Below are 26,218 nucleotides of genomic sequence, written 5' to 3'. Positions count from 1 at the left end.
GCTCCTTATATTTTCCAATAAGCCAAACCTTCATCTGAAAAGTAACTAAAGCTATCGGATAGTTTTAGTTGCATCAAATGGAAATATCGAAGACAAAAATTGTACCGAGGCACTGCATAAGTATATATAACTGGACTACAATTACTGTTGTGGGTCAGTTTAACTATGCAGAATTTATTTGACCATTATTCTAAATTGCTGGGATAGGCTCCAGCCCAGGATGTCCAGGGTATAGATAATGGATGGTTGGATGGATATTATAAATTGTACTAATGGTCTGAATCTGCAAAGAAACAAATGTAGGGTAACAAAAAGTTAAAGTGTTTCCCTCTAAAATGTAGTTGAGTAGAAGTTTAAAGTAGAATCAAATGGAAAAAATACTCAAGTACAGGGACCTCAAAACTCTACTTGAGTAAAAGTTTGTAAGGAAATGAACAGAACCACTGACTATTCTTGTGATTTTAGCCCTTGATGTCGTGTCAGGTGTCGCCATAACCGTATCCTAAAGTATCCTGTGTGTGTGTGTGTGTGTGTAACACTGTAGAGCTACGCTGGGCAAAGCGATCTGACAAAAGAAGACGGATGCAAACCAGTTTAGACAGACGGAGGAGTGGGGGGGGGGGGGGGGGGTAGAAACACGGTAGACAAAGGAGACAGACAGGACCAACAGGTAGGCAGACAAGCAACAGCGGGGAAGAGAGAGGGGAAACTGGACAAACCGACAGACAGACGGACAGGTGGGCAGGGGGAAATCATAACCAGTCAATGGACCACAATGGGAATGCTTTACAGCCCTACGTAGGTGGTCCTAATGATGTTTTGCTTATTGCGAAGCACCGCTGCTGCTTGGCCTGGGATCTCCCGACTCGCATAGATCACACTCTTATTGCTCGACTCGCGAGCACGTCTGCGTTGTTTCCTCTCTGCGCAAAAAAAAAAAATAAAATAAAATAAAAATGTTGTCGGAGAGAGGATACTTTAACTTGGCATCCCATTTTTTCTGTCATGCTCCGACTGAGCACTGCAGATGGAGAAGGAGGATGAGGGAGGAGGAGGAGGAGGAGGATAACTATCTCAACTCTCCTGTGCACCCCCCCCACCCCCCCACAGTTGATGTAATAATCTCAAATAACGGAGTAGAATACAAATCGATAAAAGATGAGAATCTGATCAAACCACTTCCACCTTATTTTTTTCTTACAGTTGTAATCTTTTGTTTTTCTTTTCTTTTTTTTGGCAAAGGGATTTTATGTTGGAGGAAAAAAAAAACAAAAAACGTCACGCACACATGCGCATATAGAGTGCCACACTGACGCATCGTTTGTTGTATAGTCAACTGTTTTTTTTTTTCTTTCTTCTTCTTCTTCTTCTTCTTGCCGGACTGAGGCATGCCTGTAGCGGATAATTTATTTTTTATTTTTTATTTTTTACCGCATTCAACAGTGTTTTCAAGGCAAAAAGGGGTCTAAAGTCGGGGACTGTAACAGTTGGAGGCTCGCCGCGCGCACACCGGAGACAGACCCGGTAAAGTAACGGCGTTTTCCTCCGCACCGAAAAATGAGCTCTCACGATCCCAATGTGAAATCTCACCCGTGTTTTTTTTTTTTACGATTCCGACTTGGACACTTTTACCGCGGAGCTGCGAGCTTTAGAAGAGACGAGAGGAATTCGCAGCGGGAGCCTCGTTTGGTGGTAGAAAACATCTTTGTGCGCCTCTGGTGGAAAAAAAAAAGAGAAAAGAAACCTAAACATCAAAAGCTATAAAGACCGATTTTTTTCATAGGAAAAGAAAAAAAGAAATCTCGCCCTTATTTGTGGATTGATTTCCCCCCCTTGCTCTCTCTTCTCAGCATTCCCTCAGTCAGACGACGGATTTTTTTTATTTTTTTGTGTGCCATTACAGCTCAGTAGAGGGTGTCAGATATTTCTTAGAGCACCGCGCTAGGATGAACACAGTCTCCGCGTTCCTCTTTTTGTGATTCCCGAATTGCCACAAAAAAAAAGAAAAAAAAAGAAGAGGAGGAGGTGGAGGAGGAGGAAGGAAGGAAAGGGGGGGGGGGAGAGGGTGAAACGGCGCAAACGAACGAGGCGAGACGCCGAAGGATGTGAGGGGGGATGCGGGTGTTTTTGCAGCGGTGGGATCGCCTGTGTGAAGCCCCAGCGCCAGGGTGTGAATTAAGCACCGGGGGAGAGGGGAGAGCTCCCGACGCCGCAGCGCGCAGCACGACCGGGGGAGAAAAAGCCACGGATTTGTTCACGGTTTCCCTCCTGCCAAGGTCAGTCCGAAACCAACTGAAAGAACCAAAAGATGCGCCGGACTCTACTGCCGCTCGCTGTTTTTGATTTTTATCAGAAGCCCGCGGAGGCTCGGAGGATTCAGTCGACGTGAAAGAGACGTTTTTATGTTGGTATTTTTTTTTTTTTAATTTTTTTTTTTTCCACCCCGCACTGGAAGTCTTGAAACGCAAGAGCAGGTTAGATGCAGCATGGATCTGTTCTAAAAGACTTGCCTTATCTTCCACCCTCAATGTCTATATCTCCTTTTTTTCCTCCTCCTCACCGATGCAGACTAAATTCACAGCTCGTATGTCTTGAAACCCCGGGGATGAATTGTTCACGTTGAAAAATGCTGCTTTGGATTGTTCTGCTGAATGCGGCTCTTTGTGTTGCTGGTGGAAATGTTACAAGGGACGTTTGTAAGGAGCAGATATGCTCTTGCAACGAGGTAGAGGGAGATCTGCACATAGACTGCGAAAAAAGGAGCTTCACCACGCTGCAGCATTTGACTGGCCCGAGCTCGCAGTTTTATCACCTGCTGTTGCACGGGAATTCTCTATCCAGGCTATTTCCCAACGAGTTCGCCAACTTTTACAATGCTGTGAGCTTGCATTTGGAAAACAATGGCTTGCACGACATCGTCCCCGGCGCCTTTCTGGGACTGCAGCTGGTGAAGCGGCTGCACATCAACAACAATAAGATACGATCGTTCAGGAAGAGTACGTTTCTGGGCTTAGACGACTTGGAATATCTCCAAGCTGATTTTAATCTATTGAGGGATATCGACCCCGCCGTTTTCAGGGACCTAAATAAACTTGAAGTGTTAATACTTAACGACAACCTCATCAGCGCGCTACCTATAAACGTGTTTCAACATGTGCCCATTACGCATCTCGACCTGCGGGGGAACCGAATCAAAACGTTGCCTTACGAGGGGATCCTTGAACAGATACCGGGCATTGCGGAGGTTTTGTTGGAGGACAACCCGTGGGACTGTAACTGCGACCTGGTTTCTCTTAAGGAATGGCTGGAGAACATACCGCATAACGCGCTCATTGGGAGGGTGATATGCGAGGCTCCCACCAGGCTGCAGGGGAGCGACTTAAACGAGACGTCAGAAGCGGAACTGTGCCCTTCACAGAGCGGCGGCGTGGACACCAGCCTGGTGGCCCCTCCCACACAGGAGGAGACCTCGGAGCCTCGCGGCCCGCGCCCCACGCCTTACAAGCCCAACGGAGACGCCAGCGGGCCACCGACGCCTGGCGGCCGCGGATCCAAAAGCCACTCCAAATCTCGCGAGAACTGGCAGCTCAAAACGAAGCCCACTCCCGTGGTGACAGGTGTGAACGGGGACAGGGAGCAGCTGCACAACATGACGTGCCCCCAGCCGTGCAACTGCAAGCTGGTGGGCTCCAGACAAGGGCTGGGGGTCAACTGCGAGGGCAAAAAAATCGACAGCTTGTCCAACATCAAACCTAAGCCCCTGGGCGCTCACGAGCTGAACTTGAGAGACAACAATATCCACGCGGTGAAGAAGAATCAGCTGATCGGCTACGGCAGCCTGAACCTGCTCGACCTGGGTGGGAACAACATCAAGGTGATCGACAACAGCACGTTCCTGAACCAGAGCGAGCTGCGCTGGCTGTACATGGATAAGAACTATCTGGATACGCTGATAGCGGAGATGTTCGTGGGCCTCGTCAATCTGGAATATCTCAGTTTGGAATACAACGACATCCAGCTGATAGTGGCAGGTGCATTCGGCCCCATGCCAAACCTGAGGGTTCTGTTTCTCAACAACAACTTGCTCAAATCTTTACCGGTGGATGCTTTCCTTGGGATTTCTTTGTCCAAAATAAGTCTGCATAATAATTATTTCCCCTATCTCCCCGTGGCCGGCGTGTTAGACCAGCTCAATTCAATCATACAGATCGATTTGCACGGGAACCCGTGGGATTGCTCGTGCAACATCGTGCCCTTCAAGCAGTGGACGGAGAAGCTGGGGGCCGACGTCATCGTGAGCGATCTCAAGTGCGAGTCCCCCGAAGAGTTCTGGAAGCGAGATTTCCGCTACGTCCGGAACGACCTCATGTGCCCCAAACTCTACGATAAAATCGCCCCCACCTCCCTGTCCAAAAACAGCACTTTCACCCTGGACTCGGGGACGCGCTCAAACTCTTATTTGGAGCCGAACAGGGTCTCCATCTCGGTGCTCGTCCCCGGGTTGCTGTTGGTGTTTGTCACGTCGGCTTTCACCGTCGTGGGAATGCTTGTCTTTATTTTGCGGAATCGAAAGAGATCAAAGCGGAGGGACGGGAACTCCTCCGCCTCGGAGATCAATTCCTTACAGACAGTGTGTGACTCCTCTTATTGGCACAGCGGGCCTTATCACGCGGACGGGGGCGCGCACCGGGGCTTCGACTGCAGCACGCAACTCTCCACGACAAACGATGCATAAAAGGGACTCGAGTACAATAAAGCCTCTGCCAGACTGGATTACAAAAACAGTCGCACAGACAGACTGACGCACACAAATGACTAAAAACTGCAAGAATCATCCGCTTTGGTTCGTCACGGGGCCGAACACAAACTTGTTTATGTCTTGTTTTCTCCAGTTGAACCAAGTAAGTCAGTCTGCTGCTGCACAGGCCCCCACTCTGTAATATATGTATATGCCAAGCCCCCCCTGGCTAAAAAAAAAAACCCTCCCCTCCCCTCCTTCCTCCTCCTCCTCCTCCTCCCAGTTCTGCGATTTGCCGCAATCGGACTACGGATCTGTATGAGACAGAAAAAGAGGGAGGAAAAAAAAAAGGAGCGAGGGAGAGGGCGTATGTGTGTGTGTGTGTGTGTGTGTGTGTGAGAGAGAGAGAGTGTGTGAGAGAGAGAGAGAGAGAGAGAGAGAGAGAGAGAGAGAGAGCAGGACGGAGGACCTGGGGAATGGTGCACGAACGCATGAATGTAAATGTAAATACTCGGACTGATGTATCATAATCTGCATGATGATATTTCGCATGGTTTCAACACACACACGACGGCGAGGAACCATAACCACCATAACCAACAAAGAAGCAAACTCGACCCTTTCATGTTATATCAATATGACGACTATATATAGATATTAAGAATTATATATGACTATTACAAAGTGCCATTTCTCTATTTTTTGTGAACCTGCAGTTAGGATTTGTATTTGTTGTTTTAAACTTGTTTGGAGAAAAGAGAAAAAAAAAAATCAATGACGATGACTATCGGAAAAGGAGCGATGGAAGTGAAGCTGTCAGTGCATGTTATTTTCTGTTTGTTATCATTTGATTGTCGATAAATATTGGGGTTATTTATACCGTACTAGATGGTGCAGATTAAATCCACGTCTGCGCAGTCATCATCTCCTTTATGAATGTAAACTGTGTTATTTTATGGTGTGCCAATTGTTGACTTTCAGATATTCAGACATGCAGATGAGCATGACCAATTAACGTCACTCAGATGCTTATGCTGCAAAGTTAATGTAGCTAAAATAACAGTTCCGTGGTTTTGTGTGTCAATGAATATAGCCTGCTTTGGGTGAGAGGAAGAAAAAAAAAAAAGAACAAAAAAAAAAACACAAGTCATTTAAATGGGGGGTTTATAACATCATATTTTTTCAACAACTGAGCAAAGAAGTGTTTTCAATTGAGCTATGTAATTCGATCTATATGTAAACAGCGCAGGTAGACTGATATAGAAATAGAATGCTTTTTTTAATGTCAGAAAAAAAGTATTCCTCCACAAAAAAAGCTTACGGCTATGATTCACTTTCATCATATTGTGAGCTTTTGTAAAGCCATCTAATCTTGTCCAAATAAGAGAACTGAAACTCACTGTATTTACTACAAAATGTGCTTGAAACAGGCTGGTTTTTTTTGGGAGGGGGGAGGGGGGGGAAGAGAGAGGTGAGTCTTGTTTTCTAACAAACCGGGCAAGAACGCCAATGTGGCCAGTCCAGGGTGACACGGGAGGCGTCTCCCTGGACTGGAGGAGGGAAAACAAAAGGGGCACACGCAGGATACACACACACACACACACACACACACACACACACACACACACACACACACGCATACGCTGGAGGTTAATTAGATAATGCAAGATGCCTTTTTTTTTTTTCAATTCAGCATTTTTGAACTTGAGATACTCTTCTTGGGGGGGGGGGGGGGGGGGGGGGGAGGGAGGAGTGGGGGAGGGGGGGGTGTCGCATGGTTTTTTGTGGGCTCATGAAAACAATGCCGTGACTGAATAGCTGTTTTTTTTGCAGAGCTCAGCTGGTGGGGGGTCTGCCGCTCGGCCTATAAGCTTTCACTGAACGTGGATCTGAAAAAGATTTATATATATATATATATATATATATATATATAAAAAAAGAAAAAGCAGCATTAAAAGGCTCGATAATACTTCCAGTATTATAAAAAAAAAAAAAAAATTGTAATTATTTGGCTCTGCAGTGTCTGAAACAGATGCGAGGAATGTTCAATTTGCATTTCCTTTTTTTGATTTATGTTTTCAATTCTGTAAAAAAAAAAAAAAAAAAAAAAAAAAAAAAAATCCAGTGCTGATGACTTCTTTTGACTTTGCCAATTGATTTTCTTTTCAAAAAAAAACCACAGCCTAATTTACCCGACTTCAGCAGAATTCGTCAAAAACCTAATATGCTATGGCCGTGATGAGAGTGTACAGGGTTGATGTGAGATGGGCTTCCACCCCCTGACTCTCCCCCCCCCCCCCCAACCCTCTGGTCCCTCCTCCTCACCCCCCGCCCTCCGCCCCCCCGCCTCCCTGCTAGTAGGCCTACAGTATCTCCCCTGGTATGCAGGCTAGCGCTTTCCATGGTGCTGAATCACTTCCCCCCTGCTTCCTTTTGTCTGCTCGCCCCCCCTTTTTGTTTTTTTTTGCCCGTGCCTGCGTGCACGTGTGCGTTTGTGTTAGGACAAATGAGAGAGAGAAAGAGACAAGGGTGGTTTGCTGAGCGTTTGCATGTATGTGTACACACCCCCTTTACTCCCCCCCCTCCCCCTCCTCCCGAATGTGTAACCACACGCAGCTTGACCTTGGGGACTAACATCTCAGCATATCTGTGACAGACACTCACCATCATCATCATCACCATCGTTACCACCACCCTGCATTTTTTTTTTTTTGTCCAGTCACCTTGCCCCCCCCCCCCCCCCCCCCCACCAGCTCCTCCTGTTCCCTGCCTTCCTTTCCAATCACACATGTGGGGCGGGGGAGGGGGGCGGGATAAGGGTAACTATGTGTCTCTTCTGTGGAGTATTACTGTGCCACAGCCCACTGATGATTTGTCATAATTTTCAAACGCTGTGTTTCAAAGTTACATTTATATGCTTTGCAATATTTGACCTGCTTCTATTTTGTTAAATAAAATGTGGTTGAGGTTGAGTAAAAAAAAAAAAAAAAAAAAAAAACACGCTTGGTTTTAGGAATGTTTCATTGCGTTTGACTGGTTGGCGTAATGGGACACGTGACAGGTCTGATTTATCATCTGTTTGCATTATTTATGTCCTGAAGGATTTCAAATGATGGAGTTTTACGCTTTAAGGATGATTAAGATATGCTTATTTTATTTATTATCAGAATCTCTGGAGCGAAAATTACACATTTTTTGCCTCTTGCTGCAGCGCTGGCTGTATTATCAAACCACAGCAAATGCAGCAACAACAATGTGAGGGTGTGAGTTTATTTTTGGGCTACACCAAACATTTGAGATGGCTGATGTCTGAGTAAAAAAACAAAAAAACCCATAATAAGTTGATGAAAATCTAAACTTCACCTGCTTTTATTTATTTTGTTTTTTTTCAGAGGAACAGATAACACAGTTACTTACTTGATATCGGAGGGTCTATTTCAGCTCCTCTTATCTGGGCTCCTATTACATTTAATGGAAAATGCAAATGCAATACATTGTGCGCCAGACTGGTGTACTGTATAAGATGCTGGATAATAGATCTTCAATACATTACACCTCTGTGTGAATACATTAGAGATGGTTATGTGTCCCTGTGCTGCAGTCCTGCGTGACTCACTGAACAACAGTTGGACCCGTTTATTAATGCGATGGATAATAGCTGCTGGAAACCCGGCGGAGTGGAGTAGCCTGTTTTACACGCTGAGCACACGGCGCTCCAACGCTGTTGTGGCCCAGCAGGCCTGCCGTACTTCGTGTGATACCCCCCCCCCCTCCCCCCAGGAGCTGGCAGTTGATGCAACACCTCCACCAGGGATAACATCATCCGCGCACCTCTTAACGCTCAGCTTTGGTGCAAGTCTCAACGGGCTCGCTTTGGTTTAACTCGGGGCTGGTCGATCCTGAGGGTAACGGAGGACGCGGTTGCGGTTCTGTGTTCGGAGGCTGCGCTTTTGCTGATCTGCGGTTGGTTTTCGGGGTAGAAATGTATACTCGTGGTTCATTGGTCGGAATCCCCACTGTGAAGTCAAATCCGCTTCTGCCACGAACTGTTTCTGTGCTCCTTCAGCCACATCTGCTTTGTTTTTTTGGATTGCTCCTTTGTTTTGCTAAAAAAAAAAACAAAGTATAACCTCCTTTTCTTTAAGGTAGTAACTTTAAAATGTGGTCACAAGACGCCAAGCAGGTTGCATTTTTAAACGGGTTGTACTGCAGGAACATATTGGACATGATATTGTCTGTCTTTCAGCATATTTGTCTCGCTTTGCTGGTCACGTCTGAGATTCAAGCAGAACTACAAACAACAAAAATCTATTAAAAAAAAAAAAAAGTTAAACACTGGTCTTTCCTTTTAACTTGAGCTAAAGCGACAGTGGCTAGCTTTAATCTGACTCCCAGCGGTCGGATCCGATGTGTCGGCTCTTGTTTAGGGTTTGTCAAAATCCCCCACAGATTGTAAGCCCGGATATTTGCTTTTGAAGTTAGCTTTGATGAAACTCCCATGTGTTGCACTGAAGAGTTGCCAGTAGTCTTGCACTTCCAAACTCTGCAGCCACTGCAAACCCTCGCTGCTGGTATTTGCCCGCCGGGGTGTGTAGTCGTGCTTATCTGGCATTATCCCCGGGGATTTCTTGGTGTTACTCCCAGATATTATTATTATTAGCCCATCCGCTGCAGAGCACTTAGCCTATAAGTCTCAGTGGTTGGGTTTTATTAGCGGTTATGTTCTCTATGAGCCGCAGTAGTTATGGACTAACCGCTATTCGTTAATGTTGTGCTCGGATTCAGCGGCAGTGATTGATTTGGAGCATTAGCTCGAATGCTCTGCAGCGCAAATGTTCTACATGGAAGTACTAATTATTGAGCTTTATGTATGCAAACATATCCTAAAAAAAAAACACGGCTCAGATGTAATTAGATCAACAAAGTGAATTCTTTAATGGGTAAAAATGCAGTTGTGCCGGATGGAGTTTTGCCTCAACGTTTTTCTTTCAGTGTAGTCGCTTTCGGAGTGGCTAATCAGTCTTTTATTGTCGTATGTTTGACTTTGTGACAATTTAACAAGAGCCGGCACAGGGTGGAGCTTTAGATCACAGTCTGGAAAGAAGTCCAGTCAAAGTTGCTGACTTTTTGAAGCGCTGGAGGAGTTCAAAAGTGGGCGGGTAAATCAATCAGACCACAAGAACTTCAAATAGTTCCAATCTTACTCGTAGTCCGATATCTGCCAGCCAGACGACCGACCGACCGAGCAGACATCCTGAGTAATTAAAAGGGTCTCTGCTCATAATTGACCCAGATCTGGTGTCAACCTACTGCAGACTAGCCAACATCAAACCACAGAGCGTGGCCTTTAATCAAGATGAGTGAATGGCTCTACCGGGTGTTTCCCCCAGCTCGAAGTAATCCCCTTCCTTCAGCCCCCACTTATCGATTACCTCATTGATTTGATTTAGCGGCCACATGCGCACCGATCCCTCCACTGGCGTTTCAGGCATCATGTGCCTCCGCCTGATCTGATTACGCTGCTCAGACGGGGAGCTGCAGCCGGCAAAACAAAACGGCGTTTGTTTGTCAGTCATAAAGTGAGAACGTGTGCTATTTGTTCAACGGGTGGGAGGAGCCGCGTCTGACTTTCTAACACTCCATTTAAGGTCGACTCCATTATGTCAACACAGTGGGTGGATGCACGCTCTCTCGCACGCACACACACACACACACAAACACACACAAACACACACCGCAGCTTTGAGGCGAGAAAGAAACTTTAATTTCGTGAACCTATCTCGGTGTGGACCCAAGGAAAACCGCCCTCATTGCTTTTTACAATTATCTGGCCGGTTGGAGGACTGCGTGTAACTGGGCCAAAGGGAGTTTGGGCTATTGAGCGCTCCGCAAGAGCCTGTCCGAGTCCACACACTTTGCATGTACCTGCTTTACATGGACATATTTGTGGACTCGGGGGGCTCTCCACCTTCATGGGATGAGTGAAGTGATGCGTGAAGGTGCGGTTGGATGTAAACAAAGATGCACAATATCAGTTGCTGGTTACGGAGGCATGTTTTCTACTTGCACAAATAGAATATGGGCAATCTGTCTCGCTTATTTTCCCTCTTCTAACGCTTAAGTGAGAACCTTAGTGTAAATAAATCCTAGCCGACAGCACACTTAAAGACACTCAGAGACTCTGTGGTTATGAAAGGTTGCTCCCGTGATTATGCGAGCTTTTCCACGTCATAAACAGCACAAATATAACGCAGTCGAGACAAAGGCAACAAAAGATTCCTTCACAAGAGCTGATGTCTGTGTGAGCTGTGAGATACTGGGGCGAACGAGGTGACGTACACAGTGTGTTATCCCACATGGTCATATTACTGAGGTTTGTGGTGTGGGAAATGAACATCTTATATCGAGGAAGTCAATGTATTGATTCGGTGATTTTGCGTGTGTGAGCCGTGAGGTAGCCAGTGGAAAATCAGCTGGAGTAAACACTGACGGACTGAGGAGGGTCTCGGGTTCTTTAACTGGGTTGTAAACATGACGCATGACTTGCACATAAAACGTTATCAATCTTACTCACTGAGGTCAGCAGCTGATGCACACCGTGAACGTCCTCCAGACAACAACCAATAAGGAGTCGTCTCTCCGCGCTGCAGGAAATAGTAAACTAGATCTGCTTCATCATAGCGAGTCTAAAAGAATTTACACAAGGGGGAAGTTTTCACAACAGTGGTCCATTAGCCTCCATAGGGTTAATGAAGAATCCAGTAACACAAATCCAAATAGATTTATTTGGGATTTAGGAGGGTAGCTCTGTGTGAAAGGTACTACAACACCAATCACAGATAAAGAGCAAGTAAAAATCCATTGTATTTATCCAAGCCCGGTCTCTGAGACCTTGAACAGAAGCACTGTGTTTTTCCTGTAGAGGAACACGCCGAGTAAAGAAGCAATTCTTTTCTGTGGAGCGATATCATGGAAAAATCAAGGTGATGAAAAACTGTCTGGTCAGGATAAACTCTCATAGGCTCTTAAGTGAATTGCAAATGTAGTGTAAAAATGTTAAGCCATATTCTTTGGCAAAAGTAACAAGCAGGTTGCACACAGAGAAGCCTCCTGTCGCTGCAGCGTACACGACTCCAACAGATATGTGGTCAAAAATAAGTTTAAAAAGAGTAAAGATTTGTTGTTGTAACGACAGATTTAAGCTACATAACTTGAATCTGAGGCTGCATGTGGAAAACACTGTATCGGGTCACTGACACAGATGAGATTTACTTCAGTGTAAGCAGAGCGAAAGTTATGCAATTTAAACGCAGACCTAACCAGACACCATATTTAAAAACTCTGTATAAAGACAGAGAGATTTATCTGACAGTTAAAAGGTGAAATAGGTATTGTGTGAACTTGTTTGGTAACAGCTTTGAACGTATTTAAACATCGTTCGCATATTAGCTTATAATTACCAGCATGCATTGTGTTAGAGTTAAAAAAAAATATCCAGAAATCCTTCTCTTTTGTACAAAGAAGAAAAGTACATGACGCAGATGGCCTGTCTCAGATGATGATGATGATGAAGATAGGTACAGTATGTTCTTCAGTTGATTGCCTCTGTGAGTCATAAATAATAGATCTGCAGCAAAAGCTGTGGTGAACTCGAAACTGCTGATTCTGAAGGATCTGATTTAAGAAACCAAAGAAACCAAACCCAAAAAGGTGATTCTAGTTTAATGCTACGTTTTACTTCGACGATTACTTTACAGGAGTCAAAAGTTAAAATGCAGAACATGAATTTACGTTTTTGAGTCAAGTTTGTGGCCTTGAATTTTCCTTACGGTTTGCAGCTTTTTCTGTTTTACAGTCTACAAGGCAATGAGACGATATTTCCTCTTAGAATTGGTGATTTTGGTCAGTTTGCTTGGAGGGTTTGGGATCTACGGACTATTTCTTCAACAGTACCAAACGGTATTTCAGATACTGGTCTGCAGCTCACGTTATCTGTAATTTCCAAAAAGCTACTTCAGGTTAATTTCACACAAATGCACACAACGTTTTTTTTTTTGTCTGAACTAGTTCAAAGTTTCATGAATTGCAAAGTGGTGCAATTGCATGTGACAGACATGTGGGATCCTTTGTTGCCAAAGCGGTGTCGTTCCAAGGATGCTTTGCCTTTATTTTAATGAGTCATTTGTTTACCAAAAGGAGTATAATGAAGTGTTTTGGACGAGCCGCTCCGACATGTTAATTACAAGGAGCCTAATTAAACTTACTAGAAATCTAAATGCATCATTTCCAAAACAAGATCCTGTACACTTCACTTTCTTACTTTGTTTTTGCTCACACCGCATTAACCCCACGTTTTAACTATATTACCATGCTCAGCGGCTCCAGCTACTCGTAGGTAACTTTGAACTCCACTTTACTGAAATATTCGCCAGAAGCGGAACGAAGAGATGAAAGATTGAAAAAAAATAAAATAAAATTGCATCGCCGCACACTGTGCAGAGGGCTTCGCGACCATTAGGCACACACATGCTGGGCTTTGATATGTCAACGTGCAGTCAACATATGACTCGTGTCCATATGTGCACAGAAGGAGCACATATGGGCCCAAAGCCTGCTCTATAAGAGACTCTCGCACACGCACACACCACACACACACACACACACACACACACACACACACACACCAGGGTTTTTAAATCCAACTGTGCAGCCAAACAGGTGCTTGAATTCAATATTCAGTGCGAAGAAGCTACAGCAGCATTTAGGCACAGATGACATAAAAGGGAGCGATACTGTATGTAAAGGTGGAAGAAAAAAAAAAAAAAAATCCCATCGCGACGAAGCTTCCTCGACACCTGAATGTCGCCTTCGAAGCAGGAAAGTGAATTAAATCTTCGACTCAAGATGGATTTTTCTGCACGGAAACACGAGCTGAACGGCTCGAAGTCGCCACAAAAACAAGGGTCATCCGTATTTTTCATTCTCTTCCCTGACTTCACCGTGGTGCTCTCTTTCCGACTCACTCGCCGCCAATCCGATTGATGCGTTTTGACTTTTTTTTTCACCCCTTCGTCACTCTGATGACTGGCAAATCGATATGCTCTTAAAAGACAGGGTTCGAGGAGAGGAGGAGGAGGAGGAGGAGGAGGAGGAGGGGAGGAATTGACTTCCTTTACTCTATTTAGCCTGACAGTCTGAGGCAGCTGGCGACAAACACCCCATCATCCGCCATCAACAGCAGCAGACCGGAAAAAAAACGAAGCAAAGGAAAGAAGAAAAACAATAAAATGCTGACATCGGCGTTGTCAAATTGTCCAAACGCTCTTTGTTAGAGGTAGTTATAGCTGTGTTTTTGTATCTTTGTGTGTGTGTGTGTGTGTGTGTGTGTGTGAAAAACGTCTGACAAAGACTGCTTTCCAAGAAAAGTTCTGCTTTGCCATCTTCTTATTGCCTGGAGGTTTTTTTTTTTCAGTTTTTTTTTTTTTCAGTTTTGAGCATATTCTTCCTCTCTTGCTGTCTCTCTCATATTTAGTTTGAGACAGAGTGTTGAGTTGTTGCTTAGCACCTTAGGCTACGAGGCGCTGCTATGGCTGGTATCATGCGCAGCAGATGAGGGAAGAAAGAGGATTGTTTTTGTTGTTGTTGTTGTCGCAGATAAACCACGTGACGAGAAACTGGGCAATTGTTTCAGAGAATATTACTGGAATTAATCCATTGTTTGGGGCGGTGGAATTTATTTAATTTCTATTTCTGGCTACCAACTGCTTTTTGGCCCTTTTAGCTGTTAAATAACACTCAAGTTTTTTGTTTTTTTTTCTTCACGTTCCTTGCTTGAATCAACCGACACAGTAGAACTGTTACCCTCGACCCCCCCCCCCCTCCCCACCTAGCGCACAAACACACCCACACACCAACACATGCAAGCGCTTTGTTTCTGCTTATCACACACACACACACACACACACACACACACACACACGCACGCACACACACACACCCACACGCATATACCCAAACACAAATGCATGCTGGATAAATGTTGTCCTTAACCTGGCGTACTACAACCGCTCAGCAAATGCCAGCTGGGTCAACAGATGCCCTGGGCATTCAAGCCCGCTCTCATACAAAGAACACTGGAGCCGTCGCTTCATCTACGGATACACACACACACACACACACACACACACACACACACACACACACACACGCACGCACAAACACGCACACAAGCGCGCGCGTCACACACATGCCCCGCCACATGCCTGCACATTTTGAGCTGTCGTGACAGCAGTCTACAAGCAGATTATGATGGTTTTTTATCTTGCTTTGTGTTCGCGGCGCTGAAATTGCAGTGAGTGAAAAGAGGTGGCAGGTCAGAGTCGGGTGTTTTTTGGGGGGGATGTGGCTCCGTTGATAAATCCACTGGGTTTTTAAAACAAAGAGACAACGCATTACCAGTGAAGCCATGTCTACTTCAAACCAAAAAAAAAAAAAAACCACATTTTCAAAAAAAAAAAAAAATTGCACAATTTTCTCCCCTTTGTCGCTCGGTGTTATTTTAACATGTTATCAGTGGTATACACAGAATGGACTGCAGTTATATGGCCCTTTTTCTACCTTAACAGATCTGTCATTCACACACACACTAGTGGCAGTAAAACTGCCATGCAAGGCACTGGCCTCCTCATCAGGACCATCTTGGAGTTCAGTGTCTTTCCCAAGAGGACAAGAGGAGTGTGGGATCAAACTGCAAACTCTGCAGTGTTCCTACTACCTCTGAAGCTGTAGATCCGTATCTCTGCCTCTTCTGTTACAACGATTGCATCAAAAAAAACAAAACAAAAAAACAACAACAGCATTGGCTTCGTCCCAGTTCTCCCTATCAACCAGTTCCTTGTTTTGACTCATTTCTTCGTTTGGGAAGCCCTCCAAGAAGGCGTAGTGGTGAAACAACTCCACGATGGGATGAGACGCCGCTCGTGACTCATGCAATCAAAAGCCAGCAGTGGGAACGGAAACTGCTTCGAAAAAGGCTGATGACGAGGATGTGGAGAGCCAAGTTGTAATGTTTGAATTTACATCCCCATCCTTTTGATGAGGCTAATTTTGTAGCTATTTGTAAGATGGTATGGGGAGACTGGGAGGTAGTTGCGACATAGGACATTGCACTTGCATTTACAATTGGAAGGGTGAAGAGAGGGAATTATTATATATGTAAAAATACAACAAAACCCCTTTTTTCCCCCCACTTAATAACCCTTGGATGTTGGAATTTCCCCTATGTTTTTATTAAATTATAACTGGAAACCCCCCCCCCCCTCTATGTCTGTTCTCCAGTTTCTTTGTGGATAAAGTTCTGACAGAAAACACTCCCGGTCCGACATCCTCTGCGGTTAGCAGCCTGGTGAGTCGAGCCAGGCAGCGATTGTGTTTAACAAATACAAGCAACAGGAGAAGGCCTCTGGGAGTAGCTGCTGTCGTCGGTTCTGAGTGAGACGAGGGGAAGGCCTGGAGGGAGGGATGGGGGGAGGGGAGGGGGTTGGTTCAGGGCAATGCTGCCGCGGGTGAAAGGAGAGTTGATTGCACTCGTTGACGGAGGACAAGGGGGAAGTGGAAGGACGTAGAGATAGCAAAATGATGGCGAGAGAAAGCGGAGGGTAAAACAGACCAATCGAGAGTTCATTTTCAAAACACTTCACACCGTGTGTCGTTCGAGCGCCCCTCCCTATTTTTCACCGGGACGCGGTGCTGGCGGGAAGTGGAAACCACATCATATCGGAGGCACACGGAGCGTCTGCTCGGCGGGCGCTTCTGAGACCGAGTTTAGTTTATCTCTCGGTGAGAAACATCCAGAACCACAGCAGATTGGTTGTCGACTATGAAGTTGCGGTGTTTCTTTCTGAGGCAGAAGGTCATTTTTCATGTTTCGTTGATGAGGCAAAATCTGCCTTCAGAGTTTGCAATGGTTTTGCACCATATTGTCTTCAGATGTTTGTGATTTATAACTGAATATATTATCTGGATAAGGATGCGCATATAGGTATGAATCGGGAGTATCTAGCGTGAAAATAAATCTTTAAATTCACATCTGACTGAAGAGCAAATGTCAAATCCCTTGTTGTAGTTTCAAGTTGTGAAATATATATAAAGTGAAATGACCAAAAAAAAAAAAGGTGTATTTTCTGAATGGCAGGCCACTGCAGTGAAACACAACCTTACTGGGAGACAGGAGTTTAATAAATGACAAAATAAACACAAAATAAGCTGCAGATTTGTTGCTGGACCACCAGCGATGGTGGATTTCCAATCGGGTCGAGTCAGATCCAGCGCTCGTTCCCCACCAGCTCGCCCCAGTATGGCCACTTCTGGCTCCAAACCGCTCCGAAGTAGCAAGATGGCGACAGCCAAAATCCGAACTCGAGGCTTCATGACGGCCGTTCACAAACTAACGGGTGACGTCGCTGCTGGTTGCCGCTTGATTTCGACATATAAATTCTCCCCATATAAAAAAAACCCCCAAAAAACCGCCTCAAGTATATAATTACTACTCAGAGCCTGATGTGAAAATGTGACTTTTTTTTTTTCTCAGCTGCAAAAAAAACTTCCTACAGTTAATACCGAGTGGTTTAAATGCAGCATGCTGTATAGTGGCTTTAAATAGTGGATGCTTGAGTCTAGAAGAGTTTAAAAAAAAAAAAAATCAGGGAGGCAGACAGTTGGAAGTCTGCGAGGGGGACGTGCTTCACAGCTGACTCAATATTCCTGGAGATGGACAGCAGGTTGGGGCGCGGATCACCGCGAAGCACATCTTCTGTCCACTGTCCTCTCTCTCTCCGGAGGGGGGCGGGGGGGTTGGAGAGAAAAAAAAAAAAAAAAAAAACGAGAGAGGGGGGAGAGAGAGGAAGCCAATCTATAAGCTGTCACTGTCTCTCCCTTGATGGCTGGGTGATGGATGACTGCATCTTCTCTAACAATACCAAAACACTCCCCGTGTGGGAGGCCTCTTGCACAGGAGCAAGGTAAGAGCTGTGTGTGTCCGTGTGTGTGTGTGCAGGGGGGGGGGGGGGGTCAATTAGAGTCTCTATTTTTTTTTTTACACTCACTGACAGCTGACACGGTGCCCTTCATGTGTGATAAGACACTTAAATTGACGGCCAACTATTTTGTATTCAAAATGGCCTGTTGGAGGTGATAAAGTGTTTTTTTGGGAGGGGGGGGGGTGATGAAAGAAGTTCAAGGGAACAAGCGCGGTGATTTCTTCTTTTTTTTTTTTTCTGACAATGTTCCCTCTGTTTGACGCTGACGGCTCTCGCTGCGCCAAACAGCCCGAACTACTGTGTAACTCACGAGCCCTACAAATGATCTGGCTCAGTCTGTGTGATCTCCACAATATCCACAGTCACTGATGCGCTGCATCTCAAATCAGAAAATCACCCCGCAAAAAAAAAAAAATCAGAGATGATGAAAGCCTTCAGTGCTGCACAGTTGGCAGAAGGGGATGGAGGGAGGGGGGGGGGGGGGGGGGAGAAGGGAGAGCGGGGGTGCTGCCTCCCACTCCTTCTCTTGTTCAGTCTGCCGGGGCCTCTGCTGGGTCTCCAGGCTTCATCTCTTTCTCCTCTCTTCCCCGTCTTACTCGGGTTTTCTTGCTTTTTCCTCTCTCTCTCTCAACCTTTTTTTTTTTTTTCCTCCCTCCCTCTTCCTCTCTCTCTCACCCACTCTTCATCCCTCCCTATCTGCTGCTCGCTCGCTCCCAGGGGCTTAATTTATGGGTTGTGGAGCTCCAGAAACATAGGGATGACAACCCACGCTCTCCTCTGCTTTGTCAGGGAAGCCAGCATGTTGACTGGCTCGCTGACTGGCTGGAAGTACGGAGTGCGTGTTCATGTGCTGTATGTACGTTCTCTCTAAATAAAAATGTTTTTCTCCTTTTTTTTTTCTCCCCACTCTCATTATTTCTTTTTTTTTTTTCTTTTTTTTCTTTTCAGACGCTGGTTTTATGTCGTTACTGTCAACGTCAGCCCGTTCGCACAGAATGGGCTGCTTGATATTGTCCATACAGAGCCATTCAAACAGAAATATGACTTGTATTACTCGCACAGAGACGTGATGATTTGTGCAATGTGGACTTCCACAAGATGAATTTTTCCACACAAGTTCGCCTTCATCAGCAACGACAGAAAAAATAACACAACACATCACAGATACAGTAAATGTTTCTAGAACAGCCAGACTTTGGCTGGCGCAATCTTGCTGGTTCAGAGCAGTTTGGAGCCAGAAGTGACCCTTTTTGGATGAGCTGGGTTTTTTTGTTTTTGTTTTTTGGAGCCAACCTCTAGTGGGCCTCGGTGGTATTGCAGCTTAAGGCACTTCCGCATCGAACTCCTCTTCTAGACCCGGAAGCTACGAACGCTTTTATATAGAGTCTACGCCACTGACACAGTTTCATACAACCCACCGTATGACGCCAGATTGAAATCAAGCTCAAAAGTTCTGTCATTGTTTTTACTTGATATTAATAATATAAAATTTCAAAAAAAAAAAACACTAACATGAAGGTAAAATAAAATAGATCACCCCGCGGAAAGAAAAAAACAACTATTTGTCACGCCAACATTAACTTCCGTTGTTTGTTCTTCTTTACCGCGCATCAAAAGTCCATGAAGCCGCTTTCAAAAGCAGACAGGCAGTTTCGGGATAAGTGGGTAAGGGATTCGATGTTTGTCGAGTTTCACCGAAATGCCGCCTGCTTCGTCTACAAAGAGAAAACTGCTCTTCTGAAGGATTATGACCTCAAGCGCCATTACGCAACAAAACGTGCCGAGCAGCATGCGAAGCGGCGGGGAGATGTTGCCCATTGCAACAACAGTCTCTTCAGGAAAGCAAGCGAGGAAGCTGATGCAAATTATGTGGTGACACGACAGGCCAGTTTCTAAAAGAGTCAATTAATCAGCTAAAACAAGAGTTTTCAGGTGACTTTTATGACCACGACGTGACAAAGCCCAGAGTTCCTGTGCCGGCTCTTCGTCTCTTTCACAAATGATCATTCCCAGCGTGACATTTTTGTTCTTTTATTCATGGCCAGTTCGAAGTGACAGAAGAGTGTGAACCCGATGAAAGGACGGACCGCGGCTGAGGTTTGATTTGGTTAAATAACCACAGACGATGACACGCTGACAAGAAGGGGAAGAACTCGTCAAAGAAAACTGCAGGTGGAGGGTGCCGGTACGGCAATCGCTCTGCTCTTCTTTATTTCCCAGCAGGCCCCTTTCGCAACAAGTGCTTAACGTTTAACAACGTGACGGAATGCAACAATAGCGTCACCTCTGGCGTTTGACTTCGAGCTGGGAACTGACGCATCATATTGTGAGGCGCTGCAGCTGTGGCTGCGGTTGATTCGAGTCCCGGAGTTACGTTGCTTTTGACGCCACTGAACGTCAACGGCAGCCGAGCTGAGCGGGGAAAGAGCACAGCGGGTGGATGCCGACTGCCTCAAGGCCCGAGGCGATATCCCCCCCCCCCCCCCCCCCATCTCCCTCCCCTCCCCGGGGCAGTAAAGAGCTCAGGCTGGGAGTGCATTAAATGGTATGTGTGAACGATGTTATTTTGGCTGTTTGAAGAGAAGTGTGAGAACGGCTGAATGTTTAGCCCATGTGATTATACTGTGATGCCTGGATCAGCGAGCTTTAGAGGCAAAAGCTGCACGCTTGATATATTTGGAAGAATGTATGTAATTTATGTACACTGTATGTTCAGGTTTGGGAATTGCTGCATTTTTTTTTTTTTTGGTTCTTTTTGATGTTTTAAAAGCGAGTCGGAGCAAAACGTGAAGATCTAAGACTCCGTTTTTACGGCCGTAACGTGTTGAATTGTAAACTAAATCCTCGTAAGAGAAGCAGCGAATGAATGTTAAGTTGTGATAATTGTGCCCTGGAAGGAAGTCCGTTCAAGGTGGTCACATTTGTTGGGGGGGGGGAGAGGGGGGGGGGTCTAACCTGTGATGTTTTACACTTTACAGAAGTATGTTGAAGTTCAGAGGTGTGGGGAAATGTTCCCAAGAGGTGTCAAAGCACTCGCCACAAACTTGAAGTTATAATCAGCTCAACTCTGAGCAAATAATTTCCCAGCATGCAAGTCTCTTGAGAAACAGTACGGAAGTGTATGTTGATGCTATGGAGAAGACACTGCAGGAATTTCAGCGCCACTTTCCACGTCTTTGCGGACCCCTTCTCCTATAATGTGCAAAATACCCCCCCCCCCCCCCCTCCCCCACCAAGTGTTGAGCTCATTGTCCTGCGGTGCCAAAAAAAAAACCCCAAAAAGGCTAACATCACAGCATGTGTAGAAACATGGCACGTACAACTCACAAATCAGGAAACGAGACGGGTGCGCCGTTACGACGAGAATAATACAAAAAAAATAGCAGCAAACCGGCACTCCGGGCAATACGCAACGTTTTTGATTGAAAACAAGAAAACAATGTCGCATATTGTTCTGTGAGTTCGTTCACGTCACAGGGCAGCAGAACATATATACTCTTTGGAGGCGACAAATCCGATTGTATTCTTGAAACTCTTCCTGACCGAAACCCCCTCCTCCCCCACCTCCTCCGGCCCTATAATCTTTGAGGAGGAGGTGGAAGCGGAGCCGGCAGTGATGGGTGGGCGTCTCCTCTGCCCTTCTATTCTGCGTCTCCCGCTTGATGAAAACAACACAGGGAAGGACACCCAGATGAAAATTAATTGAAACTAGTGCAGGTCTCAGCAAAGCCTGGAGCGGAGGGGCCCTGAAACGATCAAGGGGACTTATGAAGTGACTCGTACCCGCATCGCTGGGAACAGCTTTGATTTTATAGTCAGTCACACGTTCCGCTGCCAGATGGATTATATAAAAAGCGGTGGGTGTCTGCGCACCGTATGAGTCCTGTTCATGAATGAGCACTTTTTATGCATGACCTGGGAGAAATGGAGTAAGCTGTCAAACAGAGGCCATGAAAGTCAATGGAAATAAGGTGTGAAGGAAGAGTGCAGGGGTGCAAATACAAATAGGACTGTGTTGATTACAGCTGCTTGATTTTCAAAGATAGTTTCAATCAGCTTGGCGGGTTAAAAAAAAAAATGGAATATATTCATCGTTTTGTAAAATATGCAGCCATTTTGAATCTGGCCTTTCTCTTCGGACGTATTTGAATTGTGTTGATTTGCAGCTTCCCGTGGAGAAAATGCTTACATTTTTATTTTCCACTGTGGTCTCTCAGCTGCACAGGCAGTTTTTTTTTTTTTTTTTTTTTTTTTTTTTAAAAACCCACGTTTCTGAAAAGCTTTGTACTTAAAGATTAAGATAAACCAGACACGACGAGGTTTCAACAATGCCCTCTGCTCCGGTTTGTTTGAAAGCTCGCGCAAAGGATGGCAGTTTGAGAGTGAATGATGGCGAGGAGCGAAATCTGAATTCAGGATGAGTGTCGGGTTAATATTCTCCTGCTCTCTGCCGCGACTATAATTCATTCTCGAATCGCGGCACGAAAAGAGACATGAAAGCCTTTTCCTTCCTTCTCCTCTGTTCCCATCAGCCGAAGCCCCGCACGCATCCTCTCGATTACCATCGCTCATCTTTTCCCTTTTGTTTCTCCTCTCGTGTCCCCATTCAATCCATTTTCATTTCCCCCCTCAGTTCCCTTTACAGCTGCTTTCGTTTCAGCCCAATCTCTCAATCTTCCCCGACCCCCTTATTCTACACCCTTTTCACCAGCTCGGTCTCACTTCCTCCACCTGCCTGTCATCTTCCTCCCTTTTTCTTTCAAGCTTCCGTTCTTCATTTTCCCCGCGACTGCTCCCCTATCCAGGCTTTTTTCCTCTTTTATCGGGCATATTTCGTCTGCTCCTCTCTCTCTCTTTCCTTCTCGACACACACTCCCTCTTCCTCCTCTCTCCCTCCATTCTTAGCAAAGCCCTCTACGGACCAATTAAGTCCTCCAGCTTGATGTCTCTTCCAGCCCTGCACACTCAGGCCGACCGGACAGTTCAAGTGGTTCAAGGGCGGACGCAGACACGGACTCGCACATAAGACAGATTTAACAATGTGGCTTCCCAAAACAAACTAGTGTGTGTTCGGGGGTTTGTGCATCTCTTTCTGAGCGGTTCAGTGAGCGGTCAAAGAGCCTTATCTATACACACTCTCGGGCAAAGGACCTCATTTATAATAACGCATTTTGGACTCGTCTTCCCTGTCGAGTATATCCCAGGATTCCTTCCAGAAAAACTGCCTTGCTTTTTCAATTCAAAATAACGTAAACAAGCTGTGAGTGCTTTGTATTAGTGTGCTGCGCAGCGGAAGAATCACCAAATGAAAGATTGCGGAAGACGCCTTAAACGCAGCAGAAATTGTTGTTGGTGGGGGGGAAGAAAAAAAAAATGGACAATAAAACTCTCCGGGCGTATTACACAACACACCAGGGCACTGTCACATTTGTGAGCAGCTCATTTCTCTTGCAATACCGGCACTGACACTAAGAAACATTTGTGTGTCGGCCCCTGCGCACAGTGTCGAGCCTGGACGTTTTTCAAGTGAGATTTAAGGCTTAAAAATAGCAACTTTAATAGAATAAATGGCTGTGAATGCACACTGGTAGGGTAGCGTGATCTTCAAGAGGAAAATAGAGTTGAACCTCAAAATACAAAAAAAAAACAAAAAAACCCATCTGTATAAGGATGTAATCAAACCCTGCATGTCCATTATTTCGTTTTTATTCCACAAAAGGCACCGATGACGAAGGAAATTATTTGTCTTCCTCACAAACGTGTCACATTTCGGAGAAAACTGTCACAAAAACTCCACAAAAAGCATCTGAGTGACAGTTCAAGAGCTGAAGTTCTGTCTGTTACCGAGCTCCGTCTGCACAGTCAGACACGTACCTGCTGAACACAGATGACAGACTACCTACCATCCGAAAAAAAAAAATATCATCTCACAATAGCGAGGAGGAAGCTGCGTGTCAATTAGCATTGCAGAGTGCGTGGAAGTCATCCGGATATGCTCAATAGATCTTGATTGGGGTTGAAACACAAAAAATTAGAGGTTTGAAAAAAGCCGCAAAAAAAAAAAAAAGGTTGTATTGAAGATTTCACAAAGCCAAAAAAGAAGGTTTTGTCAAATTTAAACTGAGCTAAAAATGGCCATCGCTGTATTTATGCTGAAAGACAGGAGTTACAATGGCGCCATTAGCAGATTGAGGGTTGAGGCTGGAAATGGGTGAGAGATGTGCGCGTGCCACATTAGGTCTGAAATGAAACAATGACTGCGAGGTTAAAGTGCAGCCTTTCAGTTTCAATTGGAGGGCGTTTACATCCACATTAGGTGAGTAATGTGGGAATAGCAGCTCTTTTTATGCACTGTACCCCGATTATACAAAGTGGAAACTGACTGGACAAGTTCACATGAGCTTTTATAAACTCGTTCTATTAAATGTTTGGTGTCAAATCTGTTGCAGTCAACGAGTGGCTTAAGTCTGCAACTCAAAGGCTTTAGCAGACAATAGTTACTGTCACTGGTGAGGCCTGTGCTGCAGCCACTGTCCTCTGATTTGGGGGAAGGACTCTATCGTTTGGCTGTAAAAAAAACTCATAGATTCCAATTCTTTCCCAATCATTGTCCTAATTTATTGTCCCAGAAGTGGCGGACATAATAGTCATAAGAAGGGAACATGTCCGCCAGTGCAACAGCACGGCTCACTGATGTGTATTTCATAGATTTTGGGCAACAATCGAGCTCTACGGCACAAAGAAATGAGATACAAAGACAATAATCATGAGCAGCATCAGGATCTGCTGACAATAAGAACAATACAGAAAGCTTTACGCTTACAGGGTTTTCAACTTTAACCTTCTGGTCAGTTTCATTCCCAATCAATACACAACTAAAACAAATCACCGCCCTAATCATTCCTGACTGACTGTTGCCGTTACAGGACCCGCTGGAGATGAGACGCTGCTTCCCTAAAACAACAAAACATCAGTGATGATATGTGTCCAATTGATAATCCCAAAAACTTGCACCTTTGTCTTTCCCCAAACATCCAAAGCAGAGCCGCTCGTAGGCACTCACCCCGAGACAACAGCAGGGACACACAGCATCATTTTGTGCTGCAACAATAACAAACAGCGACTTGGTTTTCTGCAAAATATAACCCAGAAGCTGGCAAACTTGCAAATTGGAAAGTCAAACTGTGAAGGAAACACCGAGGCTAATCACTTTCAAACACCCCAAGTCACGAATAAGCCAAATCTATATTTAGTGTGATAGTTTTAATTCCAGGCACCGCTGTGATGTCGCGTCATCAATTTCCTCTCCATGTCTTTCAGATCAGACAAAGTTCCCAGAGCTATTGTTTTTTTTTAGTTTATTTACTCTGGGCTTTTTATTTTATTTTTTTTTAATTTTTTTTGCACCCATCATGACTGAAAAGAAAAAAAGGCACAAAAAAAAGTACAGCAGAAGAGGGGAAGAGGATGATAAGACTCGGAGTTGTTATACAGAGTTGCACGATATGGACCCAGTTTTGCACATGGACACGTGAACGAACACACACACACACACACACACACACACACACACACACACACACACACACACACACACACACACACACCATCAGCCTAATTACTAGCGACAGGGATGGAGCTAAGGGAAAGCGCCACTGCCATAGCCACTTCCACTGTGGTGCACTGCTGGCAATATTCCCTATTTACGCATTTAACACACACACACACACACACACACGCACACGTGTATACACGTCCACACACTTTTAGAAATTAGCACACATTCACACAAACACATGCCTGTCCCTGCACAAACAAATACAGCTGCAAACACATACGCAAAGCATGTACATGGATACAGAAAAAAAAGCGTGCACACGGAGAAGGGAAAATGATATTACATGGTCGGTAGCGTTATCGCTTACAGTGATTCAGCACCATGGACAGCACCACATGTGTGGTAATAGAGATAAAACAGACACACTTGCTCTCCCTCACCCTTCCTTCCTTTTTTTTTTTTTCCTTCCATGAACACATACAGACACATACACGCTGGAACAACGCCAACTTCCCGGGGCACAAGCTTCTGAATCTGTTAATTGGATGTGTGTTTTGACAGGCTAATCTCAAGAACAGGACACTGTCTGCCTACCAGAGTCTCTCTATATTCCCTTTAAGAACACAGAAATGAATCTTTAACGACCTAAGTGACATATGTATTCAGTTTTATAATTGTCTGCCACGTCTATTCATATTTATGTGCCCCGCTGAGTCACACATGTGCATACAGGGCCCCGCGACACATGGAAATCACATGGGGTCATTTGTGGTGTTACATCTCTGAAGCCATTAGGATATCAGGCGCTGTTATAGTCCATGTGGAAACCATTACTGTTGAAAACGGGGATTTTTTTTTTTTTTAGCCTGAAGCTTTCATTGCATT

The 26,218-nt window shown here is 45.2% G+C and overlaps 1 protein-coding gene across 1 annotated transcript; it reads left to right on the top strand.

The window, feature by feature from the left end:
- The first annotated feature begins 1,314 nt into the window (after positions 1–1,314).
- Positions 1,315–5,655, top strand: LOC138208431 (SLIT and NTRK-like protein 1). Its single transcript, XM_069166276.1, has one exon. It carries the CDS (start codon positions 2,627–2,629, stop codon positions 4,733–4,735), a length of 2,109 nt encoding a protein of 702 aa, XP_069022377.1. The 5' UTR covers positions 1,315–2,626; the 3' UTR covers positions 4,736–5,655.
- The last annotated feature ends 20,563 nt before the right edge of the window (positions 5,656–26,218 follow it).

This window comes from Embiotoca jacksoni, unplaced genomic scaffold (assembly GCF_022577435.1).
Source record: "Embiotoca jacksoni isolate LCO1_2020_lvr unplaced genomic scaffold, fEmbJac1.0.p SCAF_38, whole genome shotgun sequence".
Taxonomy (NCBI): domain Eukaryota; kingdom Metazoa; phylum Chordata; class Actinopteri; family Embiotocidae; genus Embiotoca; species Embiotoca jacksoni.
This window is presented reverse-complemented; position numbering and strand designations above follow the sequence as displayed.

Excerpts from the sequence above, each read along its gene's own strand:
- LOC138208431 (XM_069166276.1), top strand. The coding sequence starts at position 2,627 with ATGCTGCTTTGGATTGTTCTGCTGAATGCGGCTCTTTGTGTTGCTGGT.